Source organism: Ruditapes philippinarum, unplaced genomic scaffold (assembly GCF_026571515.1).
Source record: "Ruditapes philippinarum isolate M1 unplaced genomic scaffold, ASM2657151v2 ctg1844_1_1_1_1, whole genome shotgun sequence".
Classification (NCBI taxonomy): domain Eukaryota; kingdom Metazoa; phylum Mollusca; class Bivalvia; order Venerida; family Veneridae; genus Ruditapes; species Ruditapes philippinarum.
The window spans coordinates 100,818-116,778 of NW_026867053.1; the positions used below are offsets into that span (position 1 = coordinate 100,818).

The following is a 15,961-nucleotide window of genomic DNA, read 5'->3' on the forward strand; positions in this document are numbered from 1 at the left end:
TGCGTAGGAATAATTTGGTAAGGTATCTGTAATGAGCGCATTTTTTGCGCGGAGCTTCTCAATTGCTGCATTGCAGCAACATTTGTACTTGTTCCTTTCTCTCTCCTCACAAAAAGTAAACCCCAGAAAAAATCAATCAATGGCATTCTCTGGAGTGCGGGAAACTAATACCTGCACTCAAGTTACGCACTGTGAATGTATGTGAATACGATTTAACAGAAAGGTCCCCAAACTATGATACAATATATGTTTATGATTCTATGAATTTAATGATATGATCAGTGCTGAAGGCACTGAAAAAAAAACGGATAAACTAGCAACTTTAAGTACCGTAACACATTTTCACTCCAGTTTCATTGTTAAATGAATTCTATATGTTAGGTTTTACGTCTTAATATCAGTATACCTTTGCTTTTGGAGACTTTTGCTTTTGAAAATAATCTAAACGAGTAAAATAAACCCTCTTTTATGGGCAAATGATTTAATAAAAAGCATCCCCAATTTCTCTTTCATAAATTTGCTGTATCAAATCAAATTATTTCAAATATTTAGAACGTTCTGGCTACTACTTGAAAAATTCCGGGGTGCGTTATCTTTCTGTAACAGTAGGAAAATGACAGTCTGTTAAAGATTTTACAAGCAAGGTGGTTTATGTTTAACTTCTAACACTGAGTATTAAATTCCAAAGAAAATTTTTAGTGGACTTTAAACGTTTGATTACGGTATAATCACTATAGCCGAAATACTAAAGAATTAATTGTAATGCCTGTAACTGTGATATTTTTCGTTCATGTAAGTAGCTCTATAAATTTTCAAAACGATATCCAGTATTTCCGAAACAATTTACAAAGGCTTTTAATACACTGTCTCATAAATTATAGTATTACGAGCACCACCCACCTTAACTTCAGAACATACATACGAAAAACTAGATAAAACAGGAATGGTAGCATTCATTGAACGCAACACCCACACAACCAAGCAACACAGTGCCACAGCTAAAGTATCAATGAAAATTTTTATTTTAGACTTTCAAGTGGCAAATAAAAAGACAAAACAAAATTAAAGGAAAATAGAAAGAAAGAAAAGATATAAGTAGAGTTAAAAAGACGGGAAAAGTAAGATTTTAGTACTATTAAGCAGGAAAAGTAGGGTTCTCTTCCTAACTTAATAATGCAATCAAATGCGTCCGATCAATATTTATCCATTGCATTTTTTGAAACCAGTCACTCGTGTCTCAACAAAATAGTCGGAAATGAACCTGAACTTTGAAGGTTTTTTTTATCAAATCAAAATATTTACAAAACTATTAACAATGAATATGTCATGATAAAACAGGCTATTATGAGTAAAAACCCTGGTTAAGATATGCATCGCCCTTTTCCTAGTTTGTATACCGTCTAGGAGTTTGGAAGTATTTTAAAACATAGTTTAAGCAATGGTTGTTGTATTAGGCGAGGTTAATATCTTACTGAATTCTTAAAGTTACTTTTACTCACCTGCTCTTCACATTTGCCTTGAAAGTATCATGATTTTATTTGTTTCGTTTAATTTGGAAGCAAGTTAGGGTTTAAAGAACAACAACTATATTATCAGTTTTAAGTTTATTTCACTAGTCACGGCAATAACCCTGCTGTTGTGGCTTGAGTGTGTCGGGGGCTGCGTCCTGTGAATGTTGCCGTCGCCTTGTTGATCTTTATTCCAGTTTTCCTTTTTTTACTCTTATACCGCTCTCAACTTCTTTTCCACAGGGAAGCTTCAATATAATGATAACATCAAAGCAAAGATCAATTGACCCAACACTAGTACGGAGGCTTTCCAATAAGAAAGAAATTTATCAAGATATCTTCTAAAGCATACAATCATTAATGATAATAATAATTTTAATAGAGCCAGATTGTAACTCCTTTCCGACCTTCTTGATAATGTTTACCATGTGCTAGTTACATGAAACAGGTATCAATTACCTATAATTTTGAATTTCTAGATAAAAAACGTAATAATCTTCTTATCAATAAAGTTAACATCCATTTCGGATAAATATGCAAGTATGTATGTAAAATGATAAAAATAAAATTTCAGATCTATCTAGCAAAGGACATCGGTTTTTTTTTCTTATAGAATTTTAATTATATGCACTATACATACATAAATACTATTAAGTAATAAAGTTGATACCTAAATGTCCTATAATGCGGCCTGGTTCATTCTCTATTTAGCCAGTGCTTTCAGTGCTTTGATCCGAGTTAAAGAGAAAACGAAATCGTTTTCTCTAGAATAACATCGTGTATGTGCGTGTGATTTTTGATGCTTAGAATACTCAAGGTCATGTTCGTTGAATAAAAGGTATTACGGTGTTGTTTTTTTTCTGAACGGGTGTCAGATAAACTAAAGTGACCTTTGAAATAGGACCCATCACACTGACTTGATACACGGATTTATATTATGTAATATAAATCCGTGCTTGATAAAAGTAATTTTCTTAGCCTAGATATCTTGATATTTTAACCATAACAAAGTTAATACATTATATTTATTAATTACACAAAAGCACTCAATTTGACTAGAATATTTGTAAAGAGCGCATTTGTTGCCGATAAACCAGTTCATGTTATAGGTTTGCAGTTTAGTGTTATTAGGATCAACCTGAAACCTGTTTAGTTTTAATCACCAAACTGTGGGTTTATCAAGTAAAAATGGTGGACAATGTATCCTGATATCTAATTTTAGAAGAATTAATGTGTTCTGAATACGATGACAATATTCTTTTGCTACAAAAAATAACCAGGAACACAGTTTGTAGCATGGCTGTTGCCACCACAACATTTAGAGAAAGAAAAAAACGAATCCAGAACTATGTGGAGGGAGTATTGCCATATTATAGTGTTGATGATTTTAAGGACAGATTCCTAATCAGTAGGGTAACATTCGACTCGTTAGTAGAACAAATGATTCCATACATAGGTAAAGGGGAAATATGCGTTGAAAAGAAACTGCTAATATATGTCAAGTATATATCAACACAACAGACGTATCAAGCTTTGGCAGATATATTTGGGGTATGCGAGTATTCTGTTCACAAATGCATTCATGAAATTTCAGAGAAAATTTGTAAACACTTGCTACCAGATTTAGTGAAATGGCCAGAGAAACGGACAGCTGATAGAACTGTAGATGGATTCCAGGAAATCAATGGTTTTCCAGGTGTCATTGGAGCGATTGATGGAAGTCATATCCCTATCCGCACCCCAACAGAATTCCCAGAAAACTATATTAACAGAAAAGGTTACCCTTCCTTGATACTTCAAGCAGTTTGCGACTGTAACCTTAAGTTTTTAGATGTATATTGCGGGTGGCCTGGGTCAGTGCACGATGCACGAGTCCTTAGAAATTCCCCGTTATTCAAGAGTGCTTCAGCAGCTGAAAGTGAAGAAATCTACATGTTTCCCATCAACACACATCTACTTGGAGATTCAGCCTATCCACTATCCAACTGGTTAATGGTACCTTTTAAGGACTTTGGAAACCTCAATGAAATCCAGAAAAGGTACAATTACAAACATAGTTCAACAAGAATCTGCATAGAAAGAGCTTTTGGAGCTCTGAAAGGACGCTTTCGCAGACTGAAATTTGTGGATCTGACAGACATCAAAGCTATTGTGCATGTTGTACTAAGTTGTTGTTGTCTTCATCAACTTTGTCTGTACAACAGTGCTGAGGACATCCTGGAATTCATACAGGATAGCGCCGAGGACAACGAAGAGGTCAACAATTTTATGGACATTTGTAAAACATGTGCGTCAGCTGACGTGAAACGAAAAGCCATTGCCGACCTTTTGTAACTTTGAACAGTACATGCATTATGGTGTATACCAAGTGGCAGTATTATTTACAGATAAGATAATAAATAACTGATTTAGTCAAAATTAAAAAGAAAACATTCATAAGCTGTGTTTCTCTTTTATTTAACTGAATGTTATAAACATAACAACACATGTAACAGAAAAGAAATTTTCTTAAATTATCTTGTACACTGTACACTTTTTCCTACAAGTCTTAAAAGTAAAATAAAGAATCTCCAATGAAAATATGATCAGTTGTGAAAAAAATCTAGAACAATATTAATTTCCACCTTCTCACATCTGAGAAATAACTCACATGTCATAACTAAACAAGTCTAAAAATAGTATATGTCGAGTCAATTTACCCTAAAACTTTAAAAAAGACAAGGGCATTAAAAACTGTTAGCACAAACAAGGGTTCATCGTACGATTGTAGTTTCCACAATAATAAATGATCAAATAAAGCTCAAATAAAAACAAGTATACTTGAATTTCGAAACTGGTTTTCTTACAACAGGAAGTTTGTTTCCATCATTTAGCTGATATTTGCTAAAATGCAAATTCAAAGTCTATCTTAAAATATTAAAAGATATACAAGTTCTGTCTGCAAAGGTATTGGTATCAGCTACTGTGTATAACAACGATGAGTGCCAAGCATATCTTTATAAACTTGCGCTCTGCCCTGTGTCTGCATGACCTTGAACTGTTACAAGAATGGACCAATAAACACACGCCATTTCATTATGTTAAACATTTCTGCTAAATTACTTCAGGCAGTTAAGAGAGATAAGGTGTGGAGACTTAACATATAACCATTGTAAAGTGGAAGTTTGAAGCTCAAGTACTTTATTGAAATTGTGTCAGTATAGCTTAAATCTGTACTGGACACATTATCTCAATAGCAAATACACAAATAAATTCAAAATCTTTAAGCAGTTTAAAAGATATGAAGCTAATACGACTCGCAGAAGTGAGCACACACAGAAAAACACACATATATCGCCCTACAGCTGTTCAATGGGGCATATTATAAATTCCATAGGTTTGAAATTCCTAAAATCATTTTAATAATATTTACTGCAGTATAGTTGATCTTACAAAAAATAAACTAGAAGGCCACAACAATTTTTACAGCATGACAAGAAAACTTGCTTTATACATGTACATACGTTTATAAAGAAGTTTCCACTATACTATTAATAAAACCAGTGACCACGCAGAATTTCCTTCTTAAATCCTTTTAAAGCCATGTTTTGAATGGAGCACAATTCATAACTGAATCATATTAAGTCTATGGCAGAACTTGAGAAGATCATTACTTTTATCATTTAATTTTAAAAACACTGTACATTTTGGATATCTAAAGAATGTTAGTCAGGTGCATTCTTTGCACGAAACTCAAAATGACCAATTAAGTCAACAAAGTAGATATAAGAACACCTGGACCTTAAACTGGGCAAAAATTAGCAAACAAATTTGGCAGGTAATCTGCTGCCTAGTTGAAATGAAATGTTAGAACACTTTAAAAACTAACCATCATACTTTAACAAGAAAACTGAGTAAGGTTTTATAAATTTCAAAACACTAATGTCTGTTCTTCAGACAGAACTTCCAAAACAGAATGAATTAGCACATTAACAATCCAGCAAACTGATACTTAATCAAGTGATTGCGTACTACATGTTGATCATTTTCAAACAGGTAATACTGTTATATGTGTAAATTACTTTCAAATAAGTGATACTCTTCTTTATGTTGAGCGTTTTTCAACAAGCTGTACTGTTCTAAGTGTTGAGCATTTTCAAGCAATCCATACCATTTTATGTGCTGAGCATATTAAAACGCAATCAGTTCTAGGTGCTGAGCATTTTAAAACAAGCAATACTGTTGTCCAGCTTTCTTAACTTCAATCTTTCAGTAATTTTGACAAAAGTTCAATTTTCTGTTTTTCAGTTGTCATTCTATCTTCATGTTGCTTTCTTATCTCAGTTATTAACTCCCTTTGCTCTTCTTTCATATCTTCTATTAACTGTATTACTGTATCGGTTTTGTTTTTCTTGTTTTCTGCTTTTTTTCTTGATTGGTGAACTACATGTAGAAGCTCCTGGTTCTTCACTACCTGTGCTAGATTCACTTTCACCAGCTTCAGCCATTGATCCTTCACAATGTAATGGAGTAACATTTGGTCTGTACCCATATATTTCTCCAATTTCTTTAAAGAAAGGGCATTCCTTTCTATCAGCACCAGATTTTCGGTTATTATCGATTGTGTCTCTGTATGCTTTTGTCATGTTTTTCCATTTTTGTTTACACTGCTGCCATGTTACTGGTAACAGGTGTTCAGTAATTTTGTTTGCAATTTCTTGCCAAACTGTCTTTTTCTTAATAGCTGGTTTCTGAAATTTTGCTTCATTCTCTTTATAAAGTGCTATTAACCTAAGAACAGCAGGTCTCGTCCACTGAAAACTTGGGCTTTGCAATAATTCGTTCTGTGATACTGAAATAAAGTAAGAATCCTTAGAAAATAATAATTCAACAGTTCAACGTAATTTATTACAGGACTGAGAGTGAGAAGTAAATTATTAAAGAATACTTAATTTCATCACATAAATAGCTACTTTTTAAATATTAAAACTAAAATATAGAAGAGAATATTTTGTGATATATCTTAAGTAGATCTATACTTTGACTTTTGCTGGGTACGTTGAGACTCGAGTACGTACGTTTCGTCTATACTTCTAGATTATAAAATTTAATGCAACATCACAAGTTCTACTAATAAAGCATTATAAGCTGTGTCATACAACTTTGCAACTAATAAGTAACATTACTGTTCCGCTTAAAATGTTTAAAAAATTATGCTCATTTGCCAATTACCGATTTGAATGTTGGTCCAACATTCCTTCATGTTTGGCTGCCGCCATTTTTCCAGGAAAGTGCATGTATGTTCGGACAACCTAAACCGATCAAACTGCATCTGGAGGCAGTTTGGTCAGTTTGCGAAACCGGTTCTTGTTTCCGCTTCTAAAAACAACTAAATCAGTTTTAGTTTAAGTGAAAAACTGAAAAACAAATGTAGGGTTTACAAAACGGGTTTGAAACCAAACTAAGTTTATCGGCAACAAATGCACCCAAAGTTTGTGTATGTCAGTTTCCAACTCCGTACGTTTAGTTAAATTCATGTAAGGAGTAAAAACACGATTTCAACAATATAATGCTTTAAATGTATTGAAATTGCGTTTGAATGATTTTTCTCACAAGAACATATGTGCACATCAAGAAATTTAACAAACAAACCCATAATTTGCTCATAAATTTATGCATTGTTCGTATATTCCACTGCTGCCGATACACAAAAAAATCTCCGTTTCGCTTTTTAGTCATCCCGAGACTCATCAGGTGACCGTTGGTTAAAAAAACGCTTTTCCCACAAAATTTGAGAAAATGTGTATTTCAAACGAATTACCAAGCCAAAGAACACATATCGATGTATCACTGATTTTGTGTAAATGTCCCTAACACGCGGGTAATGTCGCCGGCCTACTCAATGGGTAATTATAACGAAAGCACTGGGTTGGTTCGACAGATTCTATTATATTTACATGGTAAATACGCTCCTGTAATGACATACATAAACAATAATAAGACACGGAAAACACAAACAATTAACAATACAAATTCAGATCAATTGAAATACAATACACAATTACATATAAGGCATTAAATACAAACGTTTACCTGTAGATATATCAATAAATAACTACAAAAAGGATGATAATAGTTTTAAAGCATAAATGGCTGTTTACATTTGTTTTCAAAATATGGCGGATATCAATTACTCGGTAGTGATTGGTTATTGATTTGTTATTGATAGAAAGGAAGTTAATCGAAATAAATACAGTAAAGAACGAAAGTATAAGGAGGTCTGACTACACTTACTATAAGCTACCACTACATTATAAACTATCTACTTTAGTTTGGTGTTCAAAATATACTTTATTATTATGTAATTATGAATGTTTTATATTATAGTTATTAGTGTATGATTGATATTAATGTAGATACGTGTATATAATCATGTAGATAAGGTACTTTTATAAATAGTGTATGTTTAGTTAGTGTAAGTGTGTATATATCATTTAATTACGTGTATAATGCGTTTATCAGATAATTCAACCCTATGACACATTCCCCCCGGTTAAGAAATGGCGTCTCGACATTTAAACAGTATATACAAGGCAATTGTAAGGACACGGAAATCCATCTTCTAGCAAAGAATATGTTCATCGTAATGCATGATTACTGAAACTAAACGTCTGCTATCATATTGATTAACCGCAATATGTAAACTTCAATAAACTCGATTTTCCGCTGAAGATACAATAAAAATGCATCATCCTGTATTGATCACGTAAAAGCAATGTCATATGCAAACTATTTGAGGTTCTGACAATGGTAAGTAGTATATTCACGCTCATCATATCCGATTTCAGAATGTATTATCATATCCGAGTTTCAGAATGTATCATTAATACATTGTTCTGTGTAGACAACATTCATCGTACAAACTATTTTAATACAATGTATTCCGTTCGGATTTTTCAATTCGTTAAAACGTACTCCATTAGCGTGTAGCAACATGATTTCCTAGTCAGATGTACATATAAGAGAGCTTCCAAAGGTAAGCATTTGCTCCATTATGAATCATCATTGTATTTGCTCAGGTAAGTATGAAAAATGAATATTATTCCGTCACATCATCCAAAATCATGGTAAGTATTAAATTTATTCACATATTATAAACACTTGTCATACACGTACAATCCATTTAATAATATTCATCCATGTATGAAATACATAAAATATGTACATGGTAAGTATCCTATACGCTGGAAAATGCACACATACAAGATACGTAACTTATTTACAGCAAGTGTAAACTTTTCAAAAATAATAAACAGTTCTATTTGGAATGTCAACTCAATGTAGGTAAGTATTTATATCATTGTCACAATAGTGATGTCTTCCATTTCAGCATAAATAAATGAGGTAAGTATGTCTAAAACTACATATAAGTTACCATAATGTAGACTTTTTTATGCAGTCCAATCATCAGATGACAACCATTTTGGGGGATTTCTTTGCCTTTTAATTTTCTCTCTTTGTTCAGGTTTGTTGTTATTTATTACATTCGGTGTATCTTTTCTTCTCTGTGGAATGATGCATTTCTCGGTGTCATTGTTTTTAAGACTTGCGATATCTGTTTCTTTTCTAGCAACCATTGTTTCCATTGGTAACAGAAGATTTCTATGAAGTATTCTTGATTTTTTTAGATTTACTGCCACACTGTTTTACAACGAACACTGGTGTATTTTCATCTGGTTGAGAAAGTATTTCATACGGAGTTGATTCCCATTTATCAGCGATCTTTTGTTTCCCTCTGAGTGTTACATTTCTTACTAAAACGATGTCTCCTATTTGTAATTTTGCTGCTCTTGCTTTTAAGTCGTACACATCTTTATTAGAATTAGCCATTTCTGTAGAAATTTTCTTAGCTTTTTCATATGCAAAATTCAGTCTATCTCTTAATTTTCTAACATATTCGTTCCTTGATTTAGTCTTGTCATCATCAAAATTTATATCAAGTAAGGCGTCTATGGCTAGTTTAGGTTGTCTTCCGAACATGATAAAATATGGTGAGAACCCAGTGCTGTTGTGTATGGTTACATTGTAAGCATGTACCAGGGGTGCAACAAAGGATTTCCAGTCGGACTTTTTACTTTCTTCCAATGTGCCAAGCATCTTCAAGAGTGTCTGGTTGAAACGTTCTACCATACCATTTCCCATGGCGTGGTAAGGTGTGGTATGTGATTTATTGGTACCACCCAAAATACACAATTCTTTAATGAGATTAGACTCGAAGTTAGCTTCCTGATCGCTATGTATTCTAGATGGAAATCCGTTATGTACAATGGAATTGGGTCAAACAGTTAATTTTGGCAGTAAGTTTTTGCAAGTCTGATTTTTTGGAATTGGGTTTAAGCTTGGGCATATCTAGTAAAATGGTCCGTTATAACTAATATATGTTCAAAAAGCCACCTTTGGATCTTTCAAGGCTCAAAGTAGTCTATAAAATGATTTCCCAAAATTGACAGTAGTTTGAAGAAAATGTTTACAAAGTGGGAGCTACAGATGGTTTTGATTTTTTTAGCGATGTTTAATCGAAAGCAATTCCTGATTTGTCTTCCCAATAATAGGCATCCTAACTAAATCCAGAAGAAGCGTTGCTTTGAAAGAGAGATGTTGTTCTAAATCACGTCCCTGATGTCCGAAATCAATCATGTAAGGCACGGAAAAACTTCATCTTTGACAGCGTCTGGAAGTACGAGCTGCTTTATTTTTTGGATTTTTTGTTTTGAAGGTAATTAAACAATACACCTTCTTTAAGCTAAAAGACTGTCCCACTAAAGGCAAATCCCAAACCACTGGTGATAGTTTTTTATTTGACCCGTTTAAAGTGCCCGATCAAAGTCCCTTTTTTCCTTTATGGTGGGATTAGCTGACTTATAACAGGGCCCTCAAGTTAGGTTTTCCCCTCCAATTTTTTAAATTTTAAAGAATCCCAAACTAAAAGAGCCCATCCAAGGGAAAATTCATGTGTCAACAAAAGGCTGTCAACTGTTATCTAATAAACTCTATGAAGTACAGAAAAAGCTAAGGGTGTTTCAGATCGAGCCAGAGATCTTTTGTAAAGCCAAATCGCTGCATATACATTTATTTTTAAGATTTTCATGCAATTTTAACTTTTCTTTTCAAGATGGTATGCGAGACAATCCATCGGCATCAGCATTGTTTTTACCGCTCCTGTAAGTTGTTTTAAAATTATAATTTGATAAGGCAGCCATCCACCTCTGTCCAGTTGCATCAAGTTTGGCAGTAGTTGTAACGTATGTAAGAGGATTGTTATCTGTAACAACTTCAAATGTCGTGCCATAAAGGTAATCGTGAAATTTCTCTGTAACAGACCACTTTAACGCAAGATATTCAAGCTTATGAGCAGGGTAATTCTTTTCAGATGGTTTAAGACTTCTGCTTGCGTACGCTACGACACGATCGATTCCATCTTGACGTTGATATAATACTGCACCAAGACCTTTTGAAGAAGCATCTGTGTGAAGTTTAAATGGAAGATCATAATCGGCATAAGCTAGAACAGGTGGGTTGGTTAATTTGGATTTCAATTCATCAAATGCTGACTGCTGGTCTTTGTCCCATACAAATGGTTGTCTTTTTATCTTCGTTTTTGATGGTTTGTCATTTTTTAATGGATGACCTATTAATAAGTTATTCAATGGTCTTGCGATGGTAGCGAAACCTTTGATAAATCTTCTGAAATATCCTACGAATCCTAAAAAATTCCTAACTTCTGTCACTGACTTTGGAGTGGGCCAATCTTTGACAACTTTAATTTTTTCAGGATCTGTTTGTTATTCCATCCTTTGAAACAACATGACCTAGATATGTAATACTGTCTTTTTGAAGAATTCACATTTCTTTGGGATTGACTTTTAGGTTGTTAGTTGACAGGCGTTGAAATACTGCATCGAGACGGTCAATGTGTGTTTCTATATCTTTGGAAAATATGACTATATCGTCCAAATAGATAAAGGCAGTCCCTCAAGTTGAGATCCTCCATGTATCTCTCCATCAGGCGTTGAAAAGTGGCTTGGGCGTTGCATAGGCCTTAAAAGGTTCTGTTTTCAAATTTGTAGAAAACCCCAAACCCCAAACTTGAAAGGGGTGGGTTTTTCTTTTTTCAGATTCCTCCCCTCTCCCAAATTGGGCCAAAATCCCCGGAAATTTAAAAAATCGAGGGTTTGAAAAAAATCTTGAAAACCCGATAGTAGATGTAAGGTGTCATCAATTCTTGGAATGGCATATGCGTCTCTTTTTGTTCTTGAATTCAGTTTTCTATAATCTATGCAAAAGCGAATTGACCCATCTTTCTTTTTGACTATGACGACGTTTGATGACCAAGGACTATTTGATTCTTTTATTGCACCTATGTTAAGCATATCTTGTAGGTGTTCACGTACTTCATTGAATATAGCAGGTGGAATCCGTCTGTATGGTTCCTTAAAGGGAGTTTCATCTGTTAATTCAATTTTGTGACGTACAGCTGTACTTCGGCCGAGATCATTTGTATTTCTTGGAAATATAGATTCCCATTTCTTAAATAAGTTGTAAACTTTAATTCTGGTTTGAGCGGAAAATTCAGCTTCTTTTTGTTTTCAAAAAGAAGTTCCCCCGTTTAATGTTTTTAATTTTTTTTTTCTTTTTTTATGTGCAAAATGGCGGGGTGTGATGACAAAAGGAAAAGACAGGAAAAGTTTTGTTTGCTTTTACAATATCAAATATTTTTTAAAATTGGAATTTTTATGTAGTTTAAAGGGGTTCAGGAAATAAAGGGGTTTAGTCTTATTTTCCATCTTTTTTTTTTTTCAGATGCAGTTTTTGTAGATTTTTTAAAATATTTCAAATTTTTTTTTCAAATAGGCTGATAACATGAAAGTGTTTCTTAAACTTTTTAGATTTTTGGAAAAAAGTAAAAAGTTTGTGGGCCAAAAATTTTTGCATTTCTAAGAATTTAAAATTCATTCAGCCCGACATATTTAGATTTAGGTGGAATCCTCAAAACCTTTGCAGAAAGGTTACAGATTTTCACAGGTACACGTGCTGTCTTGCCTGGGTTGAGGAGTTCAACGATGCGAGGACAAACTAAAGGTTTTTGAAGGTAAGTATCTTCTAATGGTTCTGTCACAGCTGCTGTAGTATTTCTTAATTTTCTTACAAATCCATTTATTGTCCGACTTTCCATTGGTTTCAATGTAATTGACTGAGTATTGGTTACAATACCCACTTTAGCTGAATCGATACACATGAATGCGGCTTTCCATTCTTCAGGCATTTCTTCAGTATGATTCATTTTGTTTTTGAACTCACGAATGATATTTGTGCCGATGAGAACTGGAATATTTTGATGATAATCGGTAGTTGGAACGACCAAAAATAATGTATGGACAGGATCAACTTGAAAATGTGTACATGACACTGTTACTTCAACATATCCTAAGTAAGGTATTAACGAACCATTTGCAGATTTGACTTCTAATGCAAAATCATCCAAACTGTGTAGTTCTGGTTTATCTGACATGTTGTTATAAAATTCTTCTGATAATGAGCTGACCATAGCACCACTATCTATCAAAGCTTTGGTTTGTATACCATCTATCTGTAAAGTTGTTTCATTTGATGATCCGACAAGTCTGTTAAATAAATTTTCTTTAGGGCAGTTTCCAAATTTGCTGCTAACATCATGCCCTGCGATGGAAGCATTTATTGGTTTAAATCATCTGTCTTCTTTTGTTCCACTTTCGTGTTGTTTTGTCTATCTTTAGTTTCATGAGATTCTTTGTCATTGCTTTTTGATTGAGAGGATCCTTTGTATCTGTGACTTTGTTGATCATAGTAACTTGTGTAATATGCACGTCCCGGGTTAGTCCGGGAAAATTTGGGGGTTCTAACCCACCCCTGGGAAATTTTCCCCTGATAAATTATAATCATTTCTGTAGGCCAAAATTGCCCGATAAAGATTTAATTTTTTTGTTTCCTGGTTTTTTAAAAGTTCTGTTTTAATCATTGCTATTTCTTTTTCTAGGTGACTCATCTTTTCCATTAGCTTTTGCATCATGTTCATTTGCTCACTAAAATAACTAGTTGATGATTTTATCTGTTGTTGTTGTAAAGTTATTTCTGGTTCTCGTCCTTTGTTTGCAGTAGTAGATGTTTGAGTTTTGATTTCATCTGTATTCCTTTTTAATTCTTCTTCCTCTATTCTAGCTTTCTTTCTAAGGATTTCAAAATTGCTGATGATTCGTAAGTCACTCTAGTATTGTTTCTCAATTTTTCACTTTTGAGACCTTTCCAAAACCTTTGCTTTAATAAACTGTTCTTCTTAACTTTAGATATTTCTCCTGTCTCTATTGCTAACTGCATGATAGTTTCTAATCTAAGAGCCCAATTGGATGTTGTTTCTTTTTCATCTTGTTTCGCATTAAAGAAATCTTGCATTATTGAGTCCTCAGTTTGAGTATTGCCATATATGTCTTCTAACTTTCTTAAAATGTCTGATGAACTTGCAATTGGGTCAATTGTGAGTAATACTTTCCTAGTTTGGCCTTTCAGAGAATTCCTCATGGTTTGTGCTATTAGGGATTCAGGATACATCTTACTCTTGATAATACACTCAACTTCGATCTTCCATACTTTAAAGTCTGTTCCATCAAACGGAGGTATTTTTGGTTTGCCAAATCCTGAGTGAGAATTTATATTTTCTTCGGTTCTGTTATATGCTTGTCTAGGTTCGTTTGCTCTACTTTGTACACAATCTCTGGTCATATCTGTATATCTATTCACTTCACTGCTCAATTGCTTGTCATAATCATATATATCTGGTTCTTGTCTTTTGTTCCTTAGCATAAACGATAATTCTTCTTCCTGGGTTCTAAGCAATGCTAACCTTTTCGTTCTAAGATTTTCCAACTCCAACTTTTTCTCAATTTCTCTTTGCATGTATTCTCTCTCTTTTCTTTGCTTCTCCAACTCTTCTTCTGCTATCCTTAATCCATGTATCCTTCGCATAATTCTTTCTTCCTCTTCTTCTGCCGATTGTCTTTCTAACTCAATTCGTTTATCCTCCTCATAAAGTCTCTGTAACAACTGTCTCTCTCTACTTATTTCTCGCTGTATCTCCTCCTCCTTTCTCAATCTTCTTCCTTGCTCTACACAAACTGAATCATTGTCTTCATTATCTATGTAATACTCATTATCTCTCCTTCTGCCTTCCTGTTTAATGTTACGATGCGGTCTTGGCTGATACTCATAATCCTCGTCATTCAAAACTTCTCGTCTTCCTGTCATGCCTTTATGTTGTACAGTATCTGTTCTATCCATGTTTGTAAACAATCCATGACCTCTAGCATTATCATTGACATAATCAACATCTCTATATATTTCATCATTCCCATGTGTGTTAGTTTTATAGTGTTGGTAAGCTCTTGATTCTCGAGTATCTGTATTTGCAGATGCTGCGCCATATCTATGTATATCTCTTTGTAACTCCTTGTGGCTATTCTCATAATGTCTTCTTATATCACTATTAGTTTTATTTGATTCAACTCTTTCATTTTGAATGGTTTTTCTTTTCACATCAGGATAATTCATTGTCTGATTTTCTTGATTTGTGATATAGTCGTCATGTAATGGATCAGTGCATCTTGTACTTGAAAGTACATTGCTTTTCTTCAAAATGTCTTCATTACTTTGTTTCAGCAATGATAGTTTTCTATCAAGCTTGGTCATTTCTTCTGTAAGATTAAATACTGAGTCACTTCCAATAAGATAACACTTATTCACAATTATGTTATTCCAAATCCTAACAGTTGCATGAAAACTCTTATTTCAGTAACAATCCATCACTTTATTTCATGTGTGAAGACAATGTTTGCTTTCCTATTCAATGTATTGAACATTCCATGTATTCACTTTCAATTTATTGTAATATCATTAGTGAAACTCAATTAATTTAGATAATCCTCTTAAACACTTCTAGTCAATAGTTTATCTCCAAATTCAACACATTTTCTTGAAGTATTTCTCTATCACATAAAGAATTCCAATCCAATTCCATATATCAGTTATGTACTATTTCAAATACAGCTATCCAATATATGTGTTTTGACTACTGTAAAACACTTATTTTTCGCGAGAAATTTATTTTCGCTAATATTCGCGAGGGTTCTAAGACGCGAATTCATATTTCTCGCGAATATTTCACTTTGTCTATACACTTGTCCGAACATGAACACTATCCGAAAATGCGTACAAATGGATATATATTTGCGGTAAAGTATCGAAACCAGTTCTAGTTACATCATAGAAGGTAACTGTGACTTGCACTAGAATTAAGTATAAACAAATTAATGCGTCTCACAAAATTTTAATGGTATTTCTACATATTCTAATTAATGTGAAAATCTGTCCAACTTAATGGATTAATT

The 15,961-nt window shown here is 33.5% G+C and overlaps 2 protein-coding genes across 2 annotated transcripts; one reads left to right on the top strand and one right to left on the bottom strand.

The window, feature by feature from the left end:
• The first annotated feature begins 2,804 nt into the window (after positions 1 to 2,804).
• On the top strand, positions 2,805 to 3,842 carry LOC132734648 (putative nuclease HARBI1). The gene has a single exon (XM_060721435.1). It carries the CDS (start codon positions 2,805 to 2,807, stop codon positions 3,840 to 3,842), a length of 1,038 nt encoding a protein of 345 aa, XP_060577418.1.
• Positions 3,843 to 4,238: 396 nt separating this feature from the next.
• LOC132734653 (uncharacterized) lies at positions 4,239 to 6,976 on the bottom strand. Its single transcript, XM_060721440.1, has 2 exons — positions 6,720 to 6,976; positions 4,239 to 6,339 (listed from the first exon to the last, which is right to left on the bottom strand). The coding sequence occupies exons 1-2, from the start codon at positions 6,817 to 6,819 to the stop codon at positions 5,828 to 5,830; spliced, it is 612 nt and encodes a 203-aa protein (XP_060577423.1). The 5' UTR covers positions 6,820 to 6,976; the 3' UTR covers positions 4,239 to 5,827.
• Positions 6,977 to 15,961: the final 8,985 nt, after the last annotated feature.

Excerpts from the sequence above, each read along its gene's own strand:
- LOC132734653 (XM_060721440.1), bottom strand. The coding sequence starts at position 6,819 with ATGCAGTTTGATCGGTTTAGGTTGTCCGAACATACATGCACTTTCCTG. Across the intron at positions 6,340-6,719 it reads TTGGACCAACATTCAAATCG|TATCACAGAACGAATTATTG; the intron begins GTAATTGGCAAA and ends ACTTTATTTCAG.
- LOC132734648 (XM_060721435.1), top strand. The coding sequence starts at position 2,805 with ATGGCTGTTGCCACCACAACATTTAGAGAAAGAAAAAAACGAATCCAG.